This window comes from Danio rerio, chromosome 3 (assembly GCF_049306965.1).
Source record: "Danio rerio strain Tuebingen ecotype United States chromosome 3, GRCz12tu, whole genome shotgun sequence".
Classification (NCBI taxonomy): domain Eukaryota; kingdom Metazoa; phylum Chordata; class Actinopteri; order Cypriniformes; family Danionidae; genus Danio; species Danio rerio.
In genome coordinates, this window is record NC_133178.1 from 50,226,574 (window position 1) to 50,250,379 (window position 23,806).

Sequence of the window (23,806 nt, forward strand, 5' to 3'; positions counted from 1 at the left end):
CTCGCGGTTTTTAAGGTGGACCGGATAGTCAATATAAGCTGCGAAAAAGAAGCTGGATTCAGCATCGTCCCTCCTTATCGCACACAGAGAAACACTGTAGACTGTAATATAGACTGTAGAGAGATATCTCTGTAGACAGACGGCCTTTCATGTCACGTTTAGCCTTATAATCTTAAAATGTGAGCAAAACCAGTTGTTTTGTGATCACTAGACATTCTGCTAACGGCTTCTGCTGTTCTGAAGTCAGCTGCAGATGTGAATGAAGGGCAAAAGAAAGTAGTTCCTAATACAAAAGGGTTTTAGACTCTTTGTTTAATTTTCTTATTTTATATACAAGATTGTCCTGTCGAACCCTGCATTTTTTTTACAGTGCTAATAAATCAGGCAAGGGCTAATAATTCTGACTTCAACTGAATCCGAATTTTTAGCCCCCCTGTTTACTTTTTCCCCTGAAAGTGAACAGAGATATTTTTCAACACATTTCTAAACATAAAAGTTTTAATAACTCATCTCTAATAACTGTTTTATTTTATCTTTGCCATGATGACAGACAGTATATAATTTTTTACTAGATATTTTTCAAAACACTTGCTTTACAGCTTAAAGTGACATTTAAAGGCGTAACTAGGTTAATTAGGCTAACTAGGCAAGTTAGGGTAATAATGCAAGTTTTTGTATAAGAATGATTTGTTCTGTAGACTATCGAAAACTCTATAGTTTAATGGGGCTAATAATATTGACCTTAAAATGGATTTTAAAAAATTAAAAACTGCATTTATTTTTGTAGAAATAAAACAAATAGGACTTTCTGCAAAAGATAAAATATTTTCAGACATACTGTGAAAATTTCCTTGCTCTGTTAAAAATATTTGGGAAATAATTTAAAAAGAAGAAAAAAGTGACTGACTTCAAGTGTATGTATATTGACTGGTTGTTCAAACTGCTTGTTTAAAATGAGCTGTTTCAACACAATTCACAATTCTTGAAAGTTTTTTTTTTTTTTTTACATTTACATTTAGTCATTTAGCAGACGCTTTTATCCAAAGCGACTTACAAATGAGAACAAGGAAGCAATTTACACAACTAAGAGCAACAATGAATAAGTGCTATAGGCAAGTTTCAGGTCTGTAAAGTCTAAGAAGGGAAGTATTAGTAGTATTAGTATTTTATTTTTTTTTTTTGGGTACAGTTAATGTGATATTCAGAGAGGCTATTGCAGATTAGGAAGTGAAGTGGAGACTAAATAGTTGAGTTTTTAGTTGTTTCTTGAAAGTAGCGAGTGACTCTGCTGTTCTGATGCAGTTAGGGAGTTCATTCCACCAACTGGGCAGATTGAGCGTGGGCGTGAGTGAAAGTGATTTCTTCCCTCTTTGGGATGGAACCACAAGGCGACGTTCATTCACAGAACGCAAGTTTCTGGAGGGCACATAGATCTGCAGAAGTGAGAGCAGATAAGAAGGAGCAAGGCCAGAAGTCACTTTGTAGGCAAACATGGGGAGGGGGGGGGGGGGGGGGGGGGGGGAGGGGCAACTTAAATGTTTTATGTTCCATTGACTTAAATTGTAAAAAAAAAAAAAAAAAAATTAATTAATTAAAATAAGGTTAACTTAATTGGTTTGTGTCGGCAAAACATGGTGTTTCCCCTAATGAGTGATGTATTAGAGAAGCTACATCATCCCCAAAAATGGGTTTGCTAGTATGCATTATTGAAGAAAAATGTGTTATGCGATAAATATTATCATAAATAATATAACAAAGTAAATGTAACGACACGACATGGTGGCTCAGGGGTTAGCACTAGCACCTCACAGCAAAAAGGTCGCTGGTTTAAGTTCTGGCTGGATCAGTCGGAGTTTGCATGTTCTCCCCGTGTTTGCATGGGTTTCCTTTGGGTACTCTAGTTTCCCACACAGTCCAAAGACATGCTTTATAGGTGAACTGAATAAACCAAATTGGCTGTATGAGCGTGTGAATGAGGGTGTATGGATGTTTCCCAGTAAAGGGTTGCAGTTGGAAGGGCATCCCCTCTGTAAAACTTACCAAATGTTGGATAAGTTGGCGGTTCATTCTGCTTTGGCGATCCATGAATAAAGGGACTAAGCCGATGGAAAATAAATGGATGAATTTAACTTAATTGTTTTGTGTTTGGACAACATAAAGGTTTAACTAATGCTGGTGTTTTCCCCAACGAAAGACGTTTTAAAGAAGCTACATCACCACCTAAACCCAACCGTCTTTGGGGGAAGAGCAAATCGTACTAAAATGTAAGAATTAGATCGTACGAATTCACACGAACTAGCCACTAAATGAAAAAGTTACAAATTGCCGTGAGATTGACTCAATCATTAAACACAAATAGGCACATTTTGATATACTGCACAACCCTTTGCCTTTACATTTTACATATCATTCCATTGTTTTGGGGCCATATGGTGGCACAGTGGGCAGTGCTGTTGCCTCACCAGCTGGGTCAGTTGGAATTTCTGAGTGGAGTTTGAATGTTCTCCCCATGTTCGAGTGGGTTTCCACAGTGCTCCGGTTTCCCCCATGGTCCAAAGATATGCAGTGAACTGGGTGAGCTAAATTGGCCGTATTGTATGTGTGTGTGCATGTGACGTGTATTGGTGTTTCTCAGTGCTGGGCTGTGGCTGGAAGGGCATCTGCAGCACAATAACATATGCTGGTTAAGTTAACAGTTTATTCCACTGTGATTAATAAAAGGGACTACACCGAAAAGAAAATGAACTTTACTGTTTTTTATTCAGTAGGTAGGTTAGTATGGTGGTTGTTCTTTATTTAGTATCAGATGTAGGCTATTGACTAAAATGTTTCTTACAAACCCAAATCAGAAAAAGTTCTGTGATGGCACTATTAATGCTGAAAAGTACAGAGATTTTAGAGCACAATTTGCTGCCTTCTTTTTTAGGGACAACCAAGCATATTTCAACAAGACAATGCAAACCACATTCTGCACACATTACAAAGTCCTGACTGTGAAGGAAGAGGATACAGGTTTGACTGGCCTGCCTGCATTCCCCACCTGTCTGCAATAAAGAATGTGTAAAATGTGAAAAATAACGAGGAACACGCAATGGAATACAAGTCAAAGTAAATTCACAAATAACTTCCTCCTTTTTTTATTCACATTTTCCACACTGTCCTGTCTTTTTCTGATTTGTGGTTGTAGTCAAAAAAAGGGTTATTAAAATATGTATTTTAATTTGGTTTAACAGAATTAAATAATGGGGGTTTGGCAAACGTTCAGTACGATGGTCAGTTGATCCTTGATCACTTCTGCTGTTTGTTCAAACTGCTTAAAATGCGCTGTACCAACATTTCTGAAGTTTTATTTTAATTGTTTTAAATAAACCTAATTGCTTACTCCCTTTATTATTCCGGGGTCGCCACAGTGGAATGAACCACCAACTTATCCAGCACATTTTTACACAACGGATGCCCTTCCAGCCATAACCCATCTCTGGGAAACATCCACACACCCACATTTACACTCATACACTACGGACAATTTAGCCTACCCAATTCACCTGTACCACATGTCTTTGGACTGTGGGGGAAACCGGAGCACCCGGAGGGTGTTTTATAATTCAATCTACTTAAATGTGTAAAAAAAACAACAAAAAAATTAAGTTAACTTAATCAGTTTGTTTTGCCAGTGATGGGTTGCAGCTGGAAGGGCATCCGGTAAGTTGGCGGTTCATTCCGCTGTGGCAACCCTAAATTAATAAAAGACTAAGTCGAAAAGAAAATGAATGAATAATCAATTTATGTCAGGACAACATTAAGGAGTTGTGTGGATCCCAGCTTTTTTATGGCGTACTGGTTTATTTATGTTTTTTATAATAATCCATATTTTGTCATATACATGAACATCATTTCAATTGAATTTAAAGTCTCCATGAACCAGAAGTTGCAACCATTATTTTTTTCATATTATGATGCAGTTCCTAAAGAAACGAATCATTAAATGAGCAAATGGTGGGCATGGCTTGTTTTTTTCCACTGTGGGCTGAATGGATGTAGTAAAGTAGGCTTTTCATTCACAAAGATGAGGGAAGGGGTCTGGGGAGAGTTATCACAATCTAACAGACACCTCCTTCTCACCATTTCTGTTTGTTGTCAAAACTCACAGTTGGAGCAGTGTGGTTAAATATGTTACTCATGCCCAATTCCTAAGAAATAGTCAGAATTATTAGCCCCCCTGAACAATTGGCACCCCTGTATATTTTCCCCCCAATTTCTGTTTAATGGAGAGAAGATTCTTCAACACATTTCTAATCATAATAGTTTTAGTAACTCATTTCTAATAACTGATTTATTTTATCTTTGTCATGATGACAGTGAATAATATTTTACTAGATATTTTTCAAAACACTTCTATACACTAAAAGTGACATTAAAAGCTTAACTAGGTTAATTAGGTGAACTAGGCAGGTTAGGGTAATAAGCAAGTTATTGTATAACTACAGTATGGTTTGTTCTTTAGATTATTGGAAAAAATATATAGCTTAAAGGGGCTAAAAAATTTGTCCATAAAATGGTATTTAAAAAAAAATTAAAACTGCTTTGATTTAGCCGAAATAAAACAAATAAGACTTTCTCCAGAAGATAAAAACAGACATACTGTGACAATTTCTTTGCTAGGTTAAACATCACTTAGGAAATATTTAAAACAGAAAAGAAAAAAAAAAAAACCTCAGAGGGTAGCTAATACTTCTGACTACAACTGTACCTACAGTTTAAGTCATAATTATAACCCCCCATCAACCCCCCACCCCACCCCCCTTTTTATTTTCTATATGAAATATTTCAAAAATTATGTTTAACAAAACAAGGAATATGTCAAAGTGATAATATTTTATCTTCTGGAGAAAGTCTTTTTTTTTTTTTTTGGCTAGAATCAAAGCAGTTTTGAATTTTTCAAACACTATTTTAAGGTCAAAATTAATAACCTTAATAGTCTACAGAACAAACCCACATTATACATTAACTTGTCTAATTATCTTAACCTAGTTAACCTAATTAACCTAGTTAAACCTTTAAATGTCACTTTAAGCTGTATAGAAGTGTCTTGAAAAAATATCTAGTCAAATATTATTTACTGTCATCATGACAAAGATAAACAAAAATTGGGGGGGAAAAAACGGGGTTTAATAATTCCGATTGCATCTGTATTTTTACAATGTAATTGAAAAAATAAATAAATAAATATATAGGAAGTGCATTTTCCGATTTCAATTAAAGATTAGAATGGCAAACTATTTTTTTATGACATGCACAGATGAATTCTTCACTACAAAACTGGCTAACAAGCTAACTAGCTAACAAAATCATATAGTTAGTTTTGAATTCTTGGAGACTTTAAGAATTAAATTAAATTGAAATTGAGTTAAAGGCTTTTGTTGCACTTCTGCCTCTTTTTCCATTATCTCAAGAAACACTTACTGTAAGTAAAAAAGGGTCATCTTACACCACTTTAGCCTAAATGAGAACTACAATTAAACTTAAATAAAACATTTCACTTTTTCAGAGTTATCAATCACAAATCTTTTCCATGATTATGGAACGTACACATTCCAGTTCATAAATCGACACTTATCACAAGAATTGTAAATTATAAGGCCTTTAATAGCAAGAAATTAAAACAATTATGCATAAGATAAAGGGTTGTCAAGCATTTCACTTAAAAACAGCCTCAAAAACAAACTACTTTTTTTTTTTTTTTTTTTTACAGAAACATATTCAGTGGAGAATTTCACAAAGCATGCTGATGATCAAACCATGTGTGAGGTACTTTAAAGTGTGTGCACTTGTGCCCTCGTAATCTGCATAAGTTTGGCACAAATACTGTCATATCTTATAAAATTATTTGCAGTGATGGCAGTTGTAAGATGTCATGTTCAACAAGCTCTACAAAACTCAGTATTTTCATCATTTCTGAACATCATCATATCAACAAGTCTGTTAAAGACAGCATAAATATCACTGTAAAAAAAAGTTGGCTAAACTTAACTGTAGGGCAACCGAGTTGACAAATTAAATGGAGTTAAGTGCAGTACTTGGGTCAAAAGTAAAAAAAAAATTAAAAAGCAGTAGGTTGTCTTACAATTTTAAGTTGAGTCAACTTGTTTAGAGCGTGTGAACGGTGAGTTCACTGTAAAAAATGCAGGGTTCCACACAATTCATTCATGTTGGCCCAACACAAACCGATTAAGTTAACTTAACACTTTAACAAATTTATGTGGATTAAACATAAAAAATTAAGTTGTCCCAATGAAATATCAATAATTGTGTTGTTTCAGCTCATTTTATTAAGTAGTTTGAACAAATTAAAAAAAAAAGTTTAAGTGTTTCAAGGGCCATGAAAACATATTCAAAAGCCAATTGGTGTTTATCGCAAAGCAAGCAACTGAAGATTTGAGCTGTACTGAAAGTTTACAGTGTTTTAAAACTGTAAATTTCCAAAATGAATGCTGGTTAACATGCAAAAACACGTTGAAAGCTAAAACGTGCCATTTTCACACCACTAGCACTCAAAGTACCTTTAATGCTCTCAAATATATTACGTATTAGCAGTAAAAATGATCACACTTTACAATAACGTTTCATTAGTTCATGTATTTACTAATAATGAGCAATACTGGTATGCTATTTATTATTCATAGATAGGCCTATATGTAATGTGCGTGCCCAGAAATCCCTTTTTTTTTTACCCATCTTTGAGTCTGTTTACTTAAGTAAATTTATATTTATTTAGTTTTTTAATTAATTTTACTAATATTATTAAGTTATAATATGGGTAATGTTAAATTTTTTATCTGATTTATGTACAATACAGTTTATAAAGCAATGTTTTCTGTCTTTTAGACTTGCTTTGTTTACCAAATAAGTAGATCTAACTGGATTTGCATTGTAAACATTAAATAAAAGTTAAAAGAATTATCATTTTTTATTTAATATATTAAGTTTTTAAGTTATAATCACGGTTCATACACATTTTGTCTTCTAAAATTTCATGACTTTTCCATGATTTTTTTTTCAAGACTTTCAAGTAAATGTTCATGACCAAAAAAACGTTTCATGCAATGTCTACATATACGTAGTAAAAGAAAACAATGCATGTTTATATTTTTTACAGTTTATTGTAAAACATGCAACAATCTATTTAGTTTAAATATTTATTTATATCTATGTAAAACTGATTTAGATAATGCTTACACTGCACTAATAATATGAGAGTATGTGATTGGCCAAGGACAGAAAAGAAGTAAATAACCTATATTCAAGTATACAGATATCTGTTTTCCATGACTTCTCCAAAACTTTGTGGCTTTTTCTAAAATTTTTCCAGACCTGAAAAATGTCATGTTAAAATTCCAGGTTTTCCTTGACCGTATGAACCCCTGTATGTTTCGCATCAATCCACAAATTTTTTACAAAATTCTCTGCAGAAATATCTAAATATGTCCGAAGATTTTGTCTGGCCTGAATCATAGCTCAACATTAACTAATGCATTAATAAAATCCAAAGTTGGGATTGTACACACTAGTTAATGCACTGTGAGTTAACATGTTTAAGTAACAGTTAACAAGTTTAATTTCATTAATTAACAAAGATGAATAAATACGAAAGCGAATATATTGCACAAGTAAATACATGAACTAATGTAACCTTACCGTAAAGCATTACCTTTAAAACAAACTTAGATTCAGCCATTTTTAATGCTTAAATGTGCTTCAGAGGAGGGATGGTTTGAATGCAGCAGGTGCTCAAGGACACAGTGGTGATGTGGAGATCACACTAACCCATCACATGGTCACTCCTGAAAATGAGTGATGTCCGCAGCGTAAAACTGTGGTCATTTACTGTTGTTCTCAGGTGAAATCCAGACATCTTGATGAGAATTTGCACTCTTTAAGAGTTTTGTAGGAGGGTGAAAGATACACATGCTAATTAAGCCGTTCATATTTGCTGCTCTGATCAGAAGAATATTGGATTTGAAAGAGATTTCCAGTTTATAAATCACTATATTGAGATCTGATTGACAATTTTTGAACTTAACATGTCGTCACGTTCACAAAGACTACATTAACAAAACATAACGAGGATAAAAATGTGCATTTTTACCTATATATCCATTTTCATAATACAATTTTTAGAAATTCACAGTAGTGAAACTTTGGTAATACTTTAGTTTGAGGAACAATTCTCACTATTTACTAGTAGCTTATTTGCATATTGCTTGTTTATTGTTATTTAAAAGCTAATGTTAAATGGATAGTTTGACTAAAAATGAAAATCTAGTAATTCGATGAACATTTAATTGTCCAAACCTGTTGGAGTACACAAAGTAAGTTTTATTAGGTATAAAAACAGCCATCGGTTTACATAGTATTTTTCGCTCCTCCTATTGATGGCTGCTTTTTCCAACATTCTTCAGAATATCTTGTTTTGTGTTTGATACAATACATAAATTCATGTTTAGAAACACATTAGTCTGAGTACATGGTGAGAAAAGGTTCCTTTTAGGGTGAACTATCCCTTCAATTAAAATGAAATTAATCCTTTAATACTAGTTCACAAATTGTAAAAAATAAAAGTAACAAGAGTGGCTGTCTTAATTTTTTATTTGAATCAAATGATCTGTTCAAGTTATTACATTATATTACAATAAACAACCAGTTGAACCTCTTTTAGCTGAAAAAAAATATATGATTCATAGATGATTATATGGAAGTTCACCCAATACTAAAATCCTGTCATCATTTACTCATTCTTATCACAAATTGAGCTTCTTTATTTCTGTTGAACAAAAAAGAAGATATTTTGAAAAATGCTGAAAACTTGTAGCCACTGTTTTCCGTAGTATTTGTTTTTGCTTTTATGGGTATTGGTTAAAGGTAGGGCTGGGCGATTAATCGAAAAGTAATCAAAAACGACATTCAGAATCTACAATCGATCTAATTTTTCCAAGACAATTTTTTTCAATTACTTTCTCTATGTGTCACATGACCCCGCTCTGTTAAGGCTGATTTCTACTTCTGCTGCCCCTTTGCAGCCAAATCTGATCTCTGGTCAAGTAGGACAATGGACTCATTCTTGAGCCTTACTTTGCACGACGATGATTGGAAGCTGTGCCAGAGGTGTCTTTAGATGCCATATAAAACTTGTCAGTGAACTATGAGGGTTAAAAAAATAATAAACAAATAAAAAAATCGTTTATAAATCGTTATCGAGTTAAAATGATCAATTAATTGAGATTTTGATTTTAGGCCAAAACACCCAGCTCTTGTTAAAGGTTCAAACATTTTTCAAAATAACTTCTTTCTTTTCTTCAAAAGAAAAAAACGTAAAGTTTGAAACCACTTGAGGGTGAGTACATAAAGAGTCTATTTTTCATTTGTGTGTGACCTACCCCTAAGTATTCAAGTATTGTTATTTCAAGTGATTTAACTTTTACAAGTCACATACATATATTTGCTGTTTTTCAAACTACTTATTATAAATGAGCTGAAACAACACAATTCTTAAGGGCTTTTGTAACAACTTAATTGTTTTATGTTCAATCCACTTAAATTTGTTAAAACTAAAAAGGTAACTTAATTCTTTAATGTTGTCCCAATACAAATCTATTGTGTGAAGCCCAGCATTTTTTAGTGTACGTACTCAGGACTAATTTGTTATATTTTAATGTCATATTCTTTTATAATGCTCCTAATCTTTATGGCTACGTAGATAGTGTTCAGTAATATTATCAAAGTTTATAATAGTTGATAATAGTAATAATGAGAACTGGTTCCCAAACTAAAGTTTGACAAAAACTACAGCACAATTTCTGATTCATGCAAAAAAAAAAAAAAAAAAAAAAAAAAGCAAAACGCAGTCTTAGGGCCTACTCACACAATGCCATCCGTACTGTGCCCAGGCCCGTTTCCCGGGTCGTTTGAGGAGTGTGAGTGTGCTGAATCGGGCTCAAGCATGGTTCACTTGGCCGGCCCTGTCCCGGTTGGAAGAGGTGTGCCTGAGCCCGGTTCACTTGGGCTTTGGTGTGGTACGCTTGTGTGTGAGTGCAAAACACGCCAAAGCCCTAAAACTGAAAGCGACACGTGACTTTAACGGGGCTGTTTCATATGGATTTATTAATCATTCTTACTGTTCAGTGAACGCAAACTGCCGTAGTTTATTAAAGACGCAAACCCCTCACTGCATGACAGCTGCGCGCCTTCAGCAGACCTCCTCATTCCTGCAGCAAGAGAGATTTATGATTGTTTTTGAGCGCTAAAAGTGGCGGATCTGTTCGGCGAAATATCTGACTGCGTGTCACCACATCCCTAAGGACTGTTTGGCGAAATATTTGACGGCATATCAAACGACTGAAACGATATAACTAGAGAAACCTCCACTGTGCAGCTGAGTGAGAGAGTGCTTCTCACTGAACAGCGCAGCAGCGATGACGTAAGCGTGCCGAAGCCCGATATAGTGTGAGTGCGGGCCATTGGGGGAGACGGGAGGGGGGACAAGCATGCTTTGGCCCGGTTCGAGGCAACTGTACCTAGTGTGAGTATGGTCTTAGTTTCGTATTAGCTAAATTGACACTTGCATATAACTGCAAAATATCAGTAGCTATGTTTCCATGCCAAGATGCGAATTAAATTTACGTGCAAAAATTTAATATCGCAAAAAAGACGTGCGAATAAAGCAACGTTTCCATTCAACGAGCCATAGAGAACAGAATTGTGGTGCCAAATATCAAAAGTAAAAACATAATTTACTGCAGTAGGAGAAGCTGTGTGAATCTTTTCCTTATTTAATAAATGACTTGCGCGTCTGAAGACAATGCCGACACGCAATGGTGTTTGGAGGAATGAGACGTGGAGCACAGATGCTCGTGACAGTTCTGGAGGTCAATAATTTAATAACATTAATACTGAAATGGTTAAGGCGTTTTAAAATGACCAAAACAAAATTTCAGTTGTTTTACAATGTGCCCAGCCTGCTGGTTTGTCCATTAACACACATTTTTATCATCACATGATCTCTTATAACAAAATCACATGACTATTTTAATGTGCATACTGAAATTTGTCCAGTAAAAGTGTTTCCATCATAGTTGGATATGCGATATGGGCAAAACAAACCTATTACTATTTCCTTGAACAATATTGCGATTTCGATTTTAATCACGATTTTGACACATTTTAAACATATTTCCAAGAGAAAAAAAATCAGGTTTTTAATCAAAGACCGGCTTGCACGCATATTGGGAGTGATCAGCACGTGTATTCCGTGCGCACCCAGATGAAAACATCTTTACTATTCAGATTGCTGCAAGCGCAAAACAAGTCACATAACAAGAACTTAACCATCAGCTTCATACTTTGTACTGTAAAGAAAATACACATTTCAGTAGACTAATTACCTCAGACAAACACAGTGCACCCAAACACTGCAGTGCTTTTTAATTTTCTCCATAAATAAAACTTGTATCAGAGCTGCAGAAATGTTGTTAGTTTGTCATCTCCTGAGAAAACGGTTAATAGTCGCTGAGCAATGACAAATGAGCGCGAGTGCAAAGCATGCTGAATACATTCCATGTGCTTTTAGATGCGATATGCGACTAACAGGTCTTATAAATTACCAGATTCTACAATGCATAAGCCTTCTTGTATCCAAAGTAATCAACTCCACAGATGTTGACTTTTTTTTTGGCACCAAGTCCTCCTGTGCTAAACTCATTATCCCTGTTTATGCAGGCTATTTGTCATTAAGCTCAGTCTCCTGTTCTCGCGCTCTATTTAGGCGCAGGGTTATGATCGGTTCTAATAGCATACTGCGGTAAAATCATGCTGTACGGTGATTTAGAATGTCCAAATTGCGATTTCCATAGGATTTCAATTCATCGCTCTAGTTTATGCGTATTAATTAAAAAGTTGATCCTACTTAGTTACGCGCATGTTTTTTATGCGCATTTTCAAAACTGATGCGCATCTTGGTTTTCCATCAACCATTTTTTATCCAAAATGTGCAAAAAATAGGTGGATGGAAGCATAGCTAGTGACATTTTAACCAAAAAAGGGGTATGTTTAGTGTCCTTAGCAAGAATATTTTAACAAAAATAAGAGCAAATCTGCGGAGGGAACTTTTTTGGAAGAAAAATACCAAATCATAAAAATTTGTATCAGAATGACTGCATTTCACACATGAAATGTGTCAAGGAACAGTAAACGACCACAGTTCAGCCAGCTCTGGAAGATCTGAAAAGATAATGCCCAGGAGCCCTTGAGAATGTATATGGCTCATTCAAAACTCCCCTTTCACTGGGATTTCTCTTTCACTTCCACACACACACAAACACACAGACATACACAAAGACACACACACACACACACACACACACACACACACACACACACACACACACACACACACACACACACACACACACACACACACACACACACACACACACACACATTTAAGTACTATTTTAGTTTTTTAAAAATTTACAAAACCCTATTAAAGCAAAAATGTTGACTGCCCATAGTCCAAATTAAAGATAAAAGTTTAATAAAAACAAATAAAGAATGAAGCAAAGGGAAGTACGATGAAGCGTTTATGCTGAGGTACTGCAAAACTACGTGTGAAAGTCTATATATTACTTCTGAAATGTTTCACAGTGTTTTGTAAAAGTGCTTTGCGATATAATTAAGGGGGTTATAAATAACATAGTGAAGTTCTGCTGTGTTTCTCTGAGCTTGACCTGTTTGCACATTTACCGCCGATACTTTCAGGTGCAATAATCTCCCATGAATCAGAAAACGGCTCAAAGTCGCTGCTCCAGTTTTCGTAGCGATCAAGGTGGCAGGATCTGAACCAGGGCTTCACGAGCACCAGGCCCCAACTTGTCTGGGAATTTGACCAAGAACTCAAGCACCATGTCGCCTCTCTTTTCTGGACATTTGGACAAGGGCAGTCCTTCTCCCACAATCCTCTTCTTCATACCGGGTTTGATGACATCACGCGATGACACTGTGACAGTTCTACCGTCCAAGGTGGGAGCGTTGATGGTGCATCCGCAAAGAGCCTGGAGAAAACGCATAAGAACGGTACAAGAAAAGATAAAAAATGTATATTTTTTAAACACCTCATGTGTTTACATTAACCTGAGATGTTCACTGAAGTGCATTAGTAAGTAAAACATGATCTTTACCCTAGCATCTCTGAGTAATTCGTTTAGCAACTAATCTCAAAGTCTGGGTCATTTACAGCATGAATTTGTGGATGCAAAACGGCTGCATTTATCTGTGAACTGGTTTTATCTGACTTGTCAACAAAAAGTGTCAATTTCAATTTTGCTACTTTTCTCTAAATTTGACAAGACATCCGTAGCAAAGTTTGACATTAGTATGGGCTCAGCACAACCATAGCAAAATTTGACATAAGCAAAATCTGACAGGAGCCATTTCTGCTAATTTTTTATTTCAATTAGCAACATTTTAGCTAATGTTGGCATTAGCATAATTTCAGCCCCTCAAAACATTATCTTAACCTTCTAGGGCTTGAGAGTCCACATACGTGAACGGCACATTTTAGCTCTTAAGTGGCTATTTAAAATACTTTGAATGTTTTGCAGCATTTGAAAAGTCCCAAACACTATTTTTAACTGTTAAAAATGGGAAAAAATATGTTATTTGTACTCTCTGACAGTCAAAGCAAGTTAAAAAATATATATAGTTAATGAAATATATATATATCTGTTATACAGTTGAAACCAGAAGACACTGTATGAAGACACATAACCATTTAAAAAAAAGATGTTAATGTGACTAAACTTTTTCTCTTTTACGTATGTTAGGATTATCAGTTTTTTCTGTTATGCTTAATAGCATAATAATAAGAGAGATTTCCCCCTAGAAAAGCTATTTTTATAACTTTTTTTAACAATATATATTTATTTACGCAATGATGAATGTACTAAAATAAACAGGTAATAATGGATATTTTTCTGATCTAATAAATGTTTCAGATCTAAAAAGTTGTCAAGGCGTATTCATTTAGACACAACAAATAAATAAAACCCTGGGCAGAAATTAAAAACTTTTACTGGCTGTTGTCATTAATGGCCCGTTTCCACTGAGTGGTACGGTGTGGTACGCTTTTATGGCTGTTTCCACTGTCAAAAGGTGCCAAAAAGCCAAGAAGAAGAGCAGAATCTACACTGTGTCATATTTTTGTTTACAAGGCCGTCTAATGCGCGAGTGGTTTTACTTTCTAAAGAGAGCTCTAGTGCACATCTATATTGAAATAACAAACTTCTTGAGCTGATGACAATAACATGTGCATGATTATTGAAGCGCTTCTGACAAGACTGATGCACAAAAACACTAAGGAGAAAATGATTCTTTCAGCAACCTAAAACATGAACAAACTGCCATGTTTGACTATTATCATCACCTTTTGGACTATTATAAACTTGGAATGACAGAATTACTTTCTAACAAGAGGTTAGATGTGCTGGTAATGATTACAGATACAGATGAGAGGTTTGCTCTGACTGTGGGCTATATGTTGCGTGATGTTTTTGAACCCAAATAGGGACTAAATGCATGCTGTGTGTAGTTTTTTTTTTTAACTGGTAACATATCAAAGACTGTAAGGGGCTGTATGTGTTCATATATGTTGCATTTATTTATGTATTTTATATAATTGCAGATGTTGCAGTAGGCTATTTCGCCTATAACCTATTGATCTGCAGTTCATGTTCATAGAAAGGTTATTGATGAACATTTATACACAAGTATTTATGTGTATGAAGCATCTTTTTTTTGTGAGAAGTGCTTTTCATGATATATGAACGACCCGTCCAGCTTTAAGTTTTTCCTCGAGTGAGAATGACGTTGACTGCAACTTTCTGACATACAGAAATTACCATTGGTAACCTTTTGGTAGTGGAAATGCAAGTGTGATAGAGGTGACCCCTACCGACCCATACTGTATTTTACCGCTGAGTGGAAATAGGCCATTACCTCTCGTCTCTACTCTCATCAATAGCACTTATTTTCAGCTCTAGATTTACCACCTAGCTTACAGCGGAACAAAATCTACTGGCTATTCGGGTACAAAGTTTTCCAGTTACAGCTCAGAGTTTTCATCTTGGTGCATTCTTAAAAGTTTTTATTTATTGTCCCTCTCTGCGTTACGATACTATAATTGCTATAACAATACTTTTATGATATATCATGCAGTCCAAGTTGACTCTTTCAAAGTTCCAAATAAATACCAAAACTCATCCACAAAACAGACTACATATTTCAGTGGTTCAGAGTATTGTGATGCTACGAGAATACTTCTGTGCAGATATAAAACCAAAATAACGACTCTCCTCAGTGTCAGTACATTGCGCATGTTCATAACTTTCCCTTTAAGATTTACTTCAGGAGCAGATTTCCCAGGCACAAACTCTGCTTTTAGAGAATGGGTTGTTAAATCTCTCCACTGTACTCAATGAATACATTTGAATAGCTTAACAAAAGTTCACTGGTGTATATTACTGAAGCATCAGTAACTTTATCTGAGCAGCAGACACTAGACACCCACCTCTCTGAGGGATATCCTTGCAGGGTAGATGATGTCAGAGCCGTCTCTCCGAAAAACCGAGTGAATCTTGTCCTTCACCACAAACACTATATCGGCAGGGATGTTGGTGGGCGTCTCGTCTCCCTCTTTGGGGAAGGTGATCTTGGTGCCCTCCTTCCACCCTCGTTTAATGTCTACGGTGAGGATCTTGTCTTCGTTGCGCATGCTGCAGCCGTCCGGGTTCAGCCTCTTACGGGAGATCTTCATCTTTTTTGTGCAACCGGCGAAAACTTCCTCAAGGCTCACCTTGAGCTCGTGCACCACCGGAGGGTCTTTTTTCTTCTCTCGGCTGCCATGAGGACCGCCAACCCGAGATTTAAAAGATCTGGGAAAACCACCCATCCCTCCCATTCCGAAGGCCCCAAATGGGTCATCAATGTCCATGCCGTCATTCGGGCCTCCAGCTGATGCAAAAAAGTGATCAAATGGGCTACGGCCACCGAAGAACTCTGCAAACATGGCATGAGGATCGCCATGAAAAGTGTAGCTAGGGCCATTGGTGCCGCCTCCGGCATGTCCTTTGAGCCCTGAGGAGAAATAAAAAGATGTTTGTGAAACAACAAGTCAATATTCAGTGAATTATAAGAAACAGCATATAAAAAAGCAGAACCAGCTCACAGGAATGACCCAGTCACTCGGTACAGATTCAATTCTTATTCTGGAGATCAGTGGAGGTTTCGTTAAGTCCCTCGCAGATTCCTCACTACATGCTCCTGTGTTTGTAGCATTCAGAGAAAACTCAAGTGGTCACCAGAGGTCACGCTGAAGCTTAACTGAACTGGGGCCAGCACAATGAAATGAATCTGCACCAATTTTGGATCTTAGGTAATCTGAAGGCAGCTCGACTTTAATATAACTTTGTTGGCATGTTAATACGGAGCAGCTGAGATGAGTTGAACTAACTTCATGGAACCTAAAACCGAGAATTGGTGCAATTGAGCTGAAACTTAACTAGCTAGCTTATCTGGCTTCATTGTACCAGCCCCTGAACATATACATGTCACATTTAAAGCCTGATATACTTCAACAGAGTATATACTGGAATCAGAGAGTGAAATTCAATACCTTTGAAAACCTTTTTTTAAGACTTTCCTTAAATTTTAAGACCTTATAACCTCTTTTCATCAGGAAACACTGGCGAGATTTTAACTAACAGTATGTTTGCTAAATATTAATGTAAGAAGTTAATCCAAAACTAAAACATTATTCATATACTGAATAACAATCTATTCAATCTAGCTAATTCAGCAGGTTGGCGCCTATAGAACTGCAGAAATATTGGTTTTGCCTTGGTTACTGCAGTAAACAAAGCAGCATGATGTCAAATCTAGTAGGATTTCATTAACTACACTGTTTCCTAATATTAACATAGTCAATTTAGGCAAACTTCAGCATGCAACCATACATTGCATCATCAAAAACATGTAAAATTTAATACCTTGCAAATTATCATTTAAGGCTTTTTAATATTTTTTTTAAGGGCCTTCAATTTCGCTACATTGATTTATCAACTTTTAATACTTTTTAAAGCCCTGCAGACACTCTGTTCAAGCTAAATCAGTTATAACAGCAGTTTGAACAATATTTTGCCAAAACAATGTTTGTTTTGAGTCAAGACAGCTCACCAGAGAGTTTGTTCCTCGAATCTAATTATAAATTAAATTAAAATATCTGCATGAATTGATCAAAGACTACGACATGTGCTCGAGTCTGTCCAATCTATCGAACCTCAAAATCACGATCATCAATGTGCCGATTCGTTGGTGGAAAGACAGCAGCATAAGGACATGATTATAAGGCCTGCACTATATATATTGTTTCAGCATCGATATCGCAATGCTTGCATCTATAATAGTCCCATTGCAAGACATGCAATGTTGAGTTGGAATTATAGTTGACCAGAATCCACAGATCAAAACACACGAGATTTGAGGAGACATTGCAGAATTTGACTATAATAGTGTGTTTTTTGGCCTGTGACTGTGTGAGCATTTTAAGAGAGTTGACAGTGCATTTTAATAGCACAAAAAGAAGTTTAATGAAGAATAATTTAATGAATTATTTATATGATGAAGATTATGCAATGTTATTTTACATTTTATTATTCACTTTCTGTACCATGAAGCACTGTTTGTTTTACTTTAGTATTTGCTTTATTGTGTTTATTTATGACTGTAGTTTGTTTATTATAATAAATAAAAGTAAAAAATATTTATATTTCACTCCCCTATAAAATCATCCCAGTCAATAAAAATTAAAGACTTTCCAAAGAGAACTTTTTAAATCGTATGATAAAATTGTATTTTTATCGCAAAGTATATCTCATAAAACAAAATCCTAATGTTTAATAATACATTTAGTCCCATAGTGACAGTATTCACGTTTCTAAATCCCATGTCATACATTGTAAATAGCTATTTAAATTAATTTAAATAGAATTTTGATAATTGAGAAGTATCTGCATCTTCTACGCTGCATCAAATCAACAGCCTATTAGCGACAATGTCAACAATGTGCATGTATGACTTCTGTTGTGTAAGTTATAGATTTCTTTATAAAAAAAAAAAAAAAAATCTCAGAAATCTGAGAATATTGGCTATTATCATGCAATCTCAGAACTGCTATTAATGCTAAAATACTGAAATAGCAAGAAATATTTTTTTTATCACCTTCGCTTGAACTGAAATGGATCTAATCCTGTTTATAAGAAACAAACTGCGCACAAAAAGGTTTGAGCTTGCGGACATGTTGCTATACTGAAAAAAAAGGCTTTTCTTAGATTTTTTGTCTGGTTTCTAGTTTAAATATCTAAAAATTCTTATATGAAGAAGCATTTTCTAAGCAAGCAAAACATTGTCTTGTTTTTAGAAATAATATGCCAATATTAAGTGAGTTTTGCCTTAAAACAAAATAATTGGCATAAGACTGTTTCCTTTAGGCAAAACATTATTTAGATTACCCCATTGGCAGATTATTTTGTTTGTTTTAAATAAAAACTCACTTAATTTAGGCATATTATTTCTTAAAACAAGACAATATGTTTTGCTTGTCTAGAAAATTATTCTTGATTTAAAAATGTTTAGATATTTGGACTAGAAACAAGACAAAAAAAAAACAAGTATGAAATTTGTTTTTTGCAGTGTTATTAATCAAATTCAGCTAAATGGGTAATCCACATTTGAAGAATAATCCCTGATAATCCTCTATGAAAAACAATTCCAAAGCTGTAAAACTAAAGTAATATTCCTCTATAATGTTTATATTGCAAGTATATATTGCTCAGTAGCTCCACTGTTTTAATATGGCAGTCTATCATTTCTACATTCGGTCTGCCGAGGTCAGATGCAAGTCAAAAGCTGCTTTAAAAGTTGAAACTTAAGATGTAGTTGCAAAGGAAAGTTGTTCAATAGCAATGAAAACCTCTGCAACAGCTCAATAGAAATCATGAAAGGGGTTTTTGGACTGAAAAGAGTATTTAAACTACAGCTCTTAAACCTTGCTGATCTTGAATCTGCTTGTATTATTAATTTTAAAAGTTCTTTTTATTTTTGTATGAGGAATAAAAAAAATTCAATAGATATATCGAGGCCTTGAGATTGAGAGTATCAAAGAAAAAGAGAAAAAAAATCATCAAAATATGTAAATGAATAATTCAAAAAAGCCCTACGCTATCTGAAATCCAAGTATGTACTAAATACTGTACAGCTGGTGATAAAGAATTAACAACAGTTTTAGATGTTGCTACATGACAGTTTTTCTCAAAGTCAATCCAACTAAGTAAAAGTACTAAAAGGAGAACCAATTGAAAGACACAAATCATTTTAAGGGCTTTCTATCCATCGTCAATACATCAAAATCTTCCCACTAGGGCTGCACAATATATTGTATTAGCATCTATATTACAATGTGAGCATATATCACATAGTCACATCGCAAGATATGCAACATTGAGTCTGAATTATAGTTGACCAGGAGTCACAGAATTGTATTTAATTAATTAATTAATTTATTTATTTATACAGAATTTATATAATTTATGCAATAAATTTTTCTCTTACTTAGAATTTTTGTGTTGTTTCTAGTCCAAATATCAACATTTCAAAGCAAGAACTTTACTTACCCTATTGGCAGATAATACAGAGTGTTTTAAAGAAATAAAAAATCTTAATTTTGACCTAATTCTTCTGAAATTGAAAACAAAACAATATTTGTACTTGATCTAAGTATTTTTAGATATTTTGACTAGAAACAAGAAAAAACTAACTAAAACAGCTTTTATTTGTTAAAAACTAATTAATTGTTCATAAATAATTAATTCACCTCTGCCTCTGATGACGATGCCATCGTCCATCGTGATGTTTCACTTTAGACATCGTACGGTGCCAGATTGGTCGATATCGCCCAACCCTATTCTATTGTCACAGTTTGATTCACAGTTTTTTATTTATTTTTTTTGATATGTGGAGTATTTTCTGAAAGATGTGCATGCAAATCCAACTGGTTAAGCAGTTTGTTTCATCCAGAGTTTACAACATCTACTTCTCAGTTATAACTGCAAACTCACATGCTTCAGCTTTATCAGTTTAAAGTTCATGTACTTACACTACACCGTATAGGCCAAATGCATGTAATATAATATCAAAATACACATATTCAACTCGGAGTCTAAAGTATAAGTAAATTTTGTGTTTGTTTTTATAGCAAGATATATGCAGATTTATTCTTTTATATTTAACAAATAGTGGTTATGTTCTCAGCTACAATTTGTTTAAGGCTAACAGTTGTAAACGTTTTAACAAATGAATAAAAAGCCATTTGGAAATAGCAACATTTCTGTATCAGAATACGATAATCGAAAAAAATTATCTATTACTAAAATTAAGCTGCATCATTCTTTTGTTTAATTGATTGCATTGCCATCAGAATATATATTTTTAAACTGTAAACAGAACATAAGGCTATGTATTTTATGCCGATGTATGATATATCTAAGTGTGAAAATAGGATTTTTTTTACTATGTAAACCGAATCAAAACTAAAACAATGACTACAGAACATTGATTCTAATGAACCGACAATTTCATGAACCACCCTTACTATCTATCTGCCTGTCTTTCCACTTATTTATCCATAAATCTATACCTATCTGTTGTTCATCTTACCTTCAAACTGTCTATTATATTAGATTTCTATTAGTCTATCCATTCATTCAACCTCTTATATATCTAGAAGTCTGTCAACCCATCTTTTTATTTGTCGATATTTACAATTATCTGCTTACTATCTATCCTTCTACCCATCTATCAGTCAGCCCACATATAAATTTTACTGTTAAACAGTTCCTGTCCATCTGTATGTCTGCTTATTCTTTTAACTATCTATCCAGGGTTGGGCAAAAATACATTGACATGTATTTTAAAATAAAATGGCAAATACCTTAGGTCAAAATAAACTACAAAATACAGCAGTCGCAAAATCTATCAAAATAAAATACAGCATTTTTGTATTTATAACCACTACAAAATACTTTTACAAAGGAGCATGACATCAGTCTTTTTACCATTAATCTGACTCTTCAATACTGATGATGATTACTGAAAACTAGGGTTGCACAGTTTACCGGTTCTATGGTATCACAATACTATGGTGGCAAAATACTGGCCGTGCTACTTTAGTTTGTAAATGGTAGTATCGTCATTAATGATTTATCTACAATAGATAATGGTGCATGTGAAAAAGTCACATAAAATGCTCACATGTTTGTGCAACAAAAAACATTTTATTTTAATAGTCTGTGGAGCCTTTTAAGATTGCAAAACTGTGTACAATTTGCACCTTTTATTGTAGCCTATTGCACGTTTTCTAATGCTTAAGTTCAAAAGCACAACTGAATCGGTTCATTTCTGTTCCTCTTAAGATGATTCAGTAGCTACAACAACCGTGACACTCTTGAAAAGAATGACTCACAAAGTGAACTGTTAAATTACTTTGGATTGTTACCTGATAATACTGGGGAGAAATATAGATTAAAAAAAAATAGCAACAGGAAACATAGAAACAATTTTTGACTAATTTGTATATGCTAACTGTGTTGTAAAAAAAAAAAGTTTGGTAAAATTTGTATCTTTATTTTAATTAAATTTTTGTTGGTCAGTTATCTACAAAATAAACAAAAAGAATGAATACATTTTAAGTAAAGTGAGGTGCATATAATATTTTTTGGCCTGAAGGGAGATATAAATTAAATTCAAGTAGGCCTATTATAACATAAAATATAGTATTTCTAACCATTGTCTTTATAATTTAAGTTATGAATTGCAGTATCACAAAACTGTATTGTGATACTTCACCTGGTATGGTATTATAAGAATCTAGTATCGCGACAACCCTACTGAAAACTTCAAAAAATGTAGTAAGATTCTAGTATCGTGTCAAAAAACTTCAACTTTTTTGCAAATAAAAATTAAATATATCATGCTCCTGCTATAACTTGTCAGTTTTTTAAAAGATTATGAAATATGCGTTTTATATATTGTGTCATTTTGACGTCTTTATGCATACATCTTTATTTATACCTGCTGTTCAACTACTGGCATTTAAAACAGCCCATGAAGTATAGTGGGAATTGCCACTGTAGAACTTATTTTTAATAAGTTTGTTTTAAAGGGGCATGAAACCCCCCGTTTCAGCAGGGTGTTTTCACACCCCTAGTTTGGAAAAAGTCAGGAAAGTGGGTGTGTCTAGCTCTGTTTGGGTGGGAGTGTCGGGGGAGGAAAAGGGGAAGAATTTGAATAAAAATGGGAGTTCCCATTTGGGCATGCGATGATTTTCACCGAGGCAAATCAAACACACACACACAGGGGAGAAAGAGTGACTGTGTTTAATGACGATGGAATGTTTGATATCCACGTCGTATAAGAGAAAAAAAACTCTGCATTTCTCGGTAACTCAGAGGCACTCTGTAGGTCAGAAAGCCTTGTGTGTAGACTATCTTGTCACAAAATGCGGTGAAAATTAAACACGACAGTCGGCAATAGTTTGCTTGCAGTGTTCACGTTTACACTCAGAGAGCATCATTTACAGCCGATCTTTCAGTCCATAATATTGTAGTGATATTAATGTAAACTAAGTAACTAAGAAGTTATTTTGACTAAGGTCTGTCTTTAAATACTGAAAGAGTATTGCTGGTGATAAGAACTAACTTTGCCATCTGAATGAACAAAGAAAGAGCACTGATCACACACAAAATCTGTAGAGACAGGTCAATCATCACATACTAGAGCCGCGTCTTTTTTGTTTAAAGAAGACGAGCAGCAAATCCGGATTTCACAATTTCCAGATGCGAAAACCTCTCGAGTCTTCGAAGCTATTATGCATATTAACGAAGCTGCAGCGCATTCACAATAGAGCGCACTAATTGATTTGAACCACGTTTTAATCATGAATTAACGCAGCACACTCAGGGACGTAATACGGTACTCCCTGGAACAAACGCTAAGATCTCATGGCCGTGACGCAGCTTCAAAAATTAGCTTCAAACCGGAAGTACGAATTTGCTCTAAATGACGCAAAAACAACCAAATTCACTTTTAAGTGAAATATGTGTGTCCTAATAGTGTTTTTAGCAGCGTGGGAAACATATACGACTGTCAACAGCTCAAAAAAATTTGTTTAGGTGTTTCGTGACCCTTTAAGCCAAACATGTGGCAATAGCAATCCATCCAAAACTACTATTATTTGTACAGTATACTCTTTGTCCATATATTTGTTTTAGCTATTTTTTAATGGAATACTTAATAATGTCCAAAGCACCAATCAGAGGGTGCATTTATGATATAACCATGTAGTCTTCTTACAAAGTACTTTAGAAATTAAATAAGATAAAATAGATTTATATATATATATATATATATATATATATATATTTATTTTTTTTTTTTTTTTTTAATTTAGGAATGAAATGTTAATTACAGGCTCTCTTTAAAATATGTAATTTGCTCTTTTTTACACACACAAAAAACATTCAAGTATGTTGTTAATTTTGACATCTTATGAGGTAAATAATTTATTCATAAACAGAGATTTGCAAATTGTATTCCAAAATGCAATATATTTTTATTAGAAATGGAAACTTTGAGAAAGCCTCTAATG

The 23,806-nt window shown here is 34.4% G+C and overlaps 1 protein-coding gene and 1 long non-coding RNA gene across 8 annotated transcripts in view; one reads left to right on the forward strand and one right to left on the reverse strand.

The window, feature by feature from the left end:
• Positions 1 to 5,627: 5,627 nt before the first annotated feature.
• Positions 5,628 to 12,977, forward strand: LOC141381283 (uncharacterized). The gene is made up of 3 exons (XR_012401223.1): positions 5,628 to 6,313; positions 9,759 to 9,909; positions 10,593 to 12,977. It is a non-coding gene; the product is annotated as an uncharacterized lncRNA (long non-coding RNA).
• dnajb1a (DnaJ heat shock protein family (Hsp40) member B1a) overlaps positions 12,566 to 23,806 on the reverse strand; it is a 260,604-nt gene continuing 249,363 nt past the window's right edge. For 5 of the 7 annotated variants that reach the window (XM_073939337.1, XM_073939342.1, XM_073939356.1 and 2 more), the window contains 3 exons: positions 16,274 to 16,368; positions 15,617 to 16,182; positions 12,566 to 13,103 (listed from right to left, as the gene is read on the reverse strand). In XM_073939337.1, coding sequence (XP_073795438.1) covers positions 12,873 to 13,103; positions 15,617 to 16,114 — 729 coding nt within the window. In that variant the 5' untranslated portion in view covers positions 16,115 to 16,182; positions 16,274 to 16,368 and the 3' untranslated portion in view covers positions 12,566 to 12,872. 7 annotated transcript variants of the gene reach the window in all.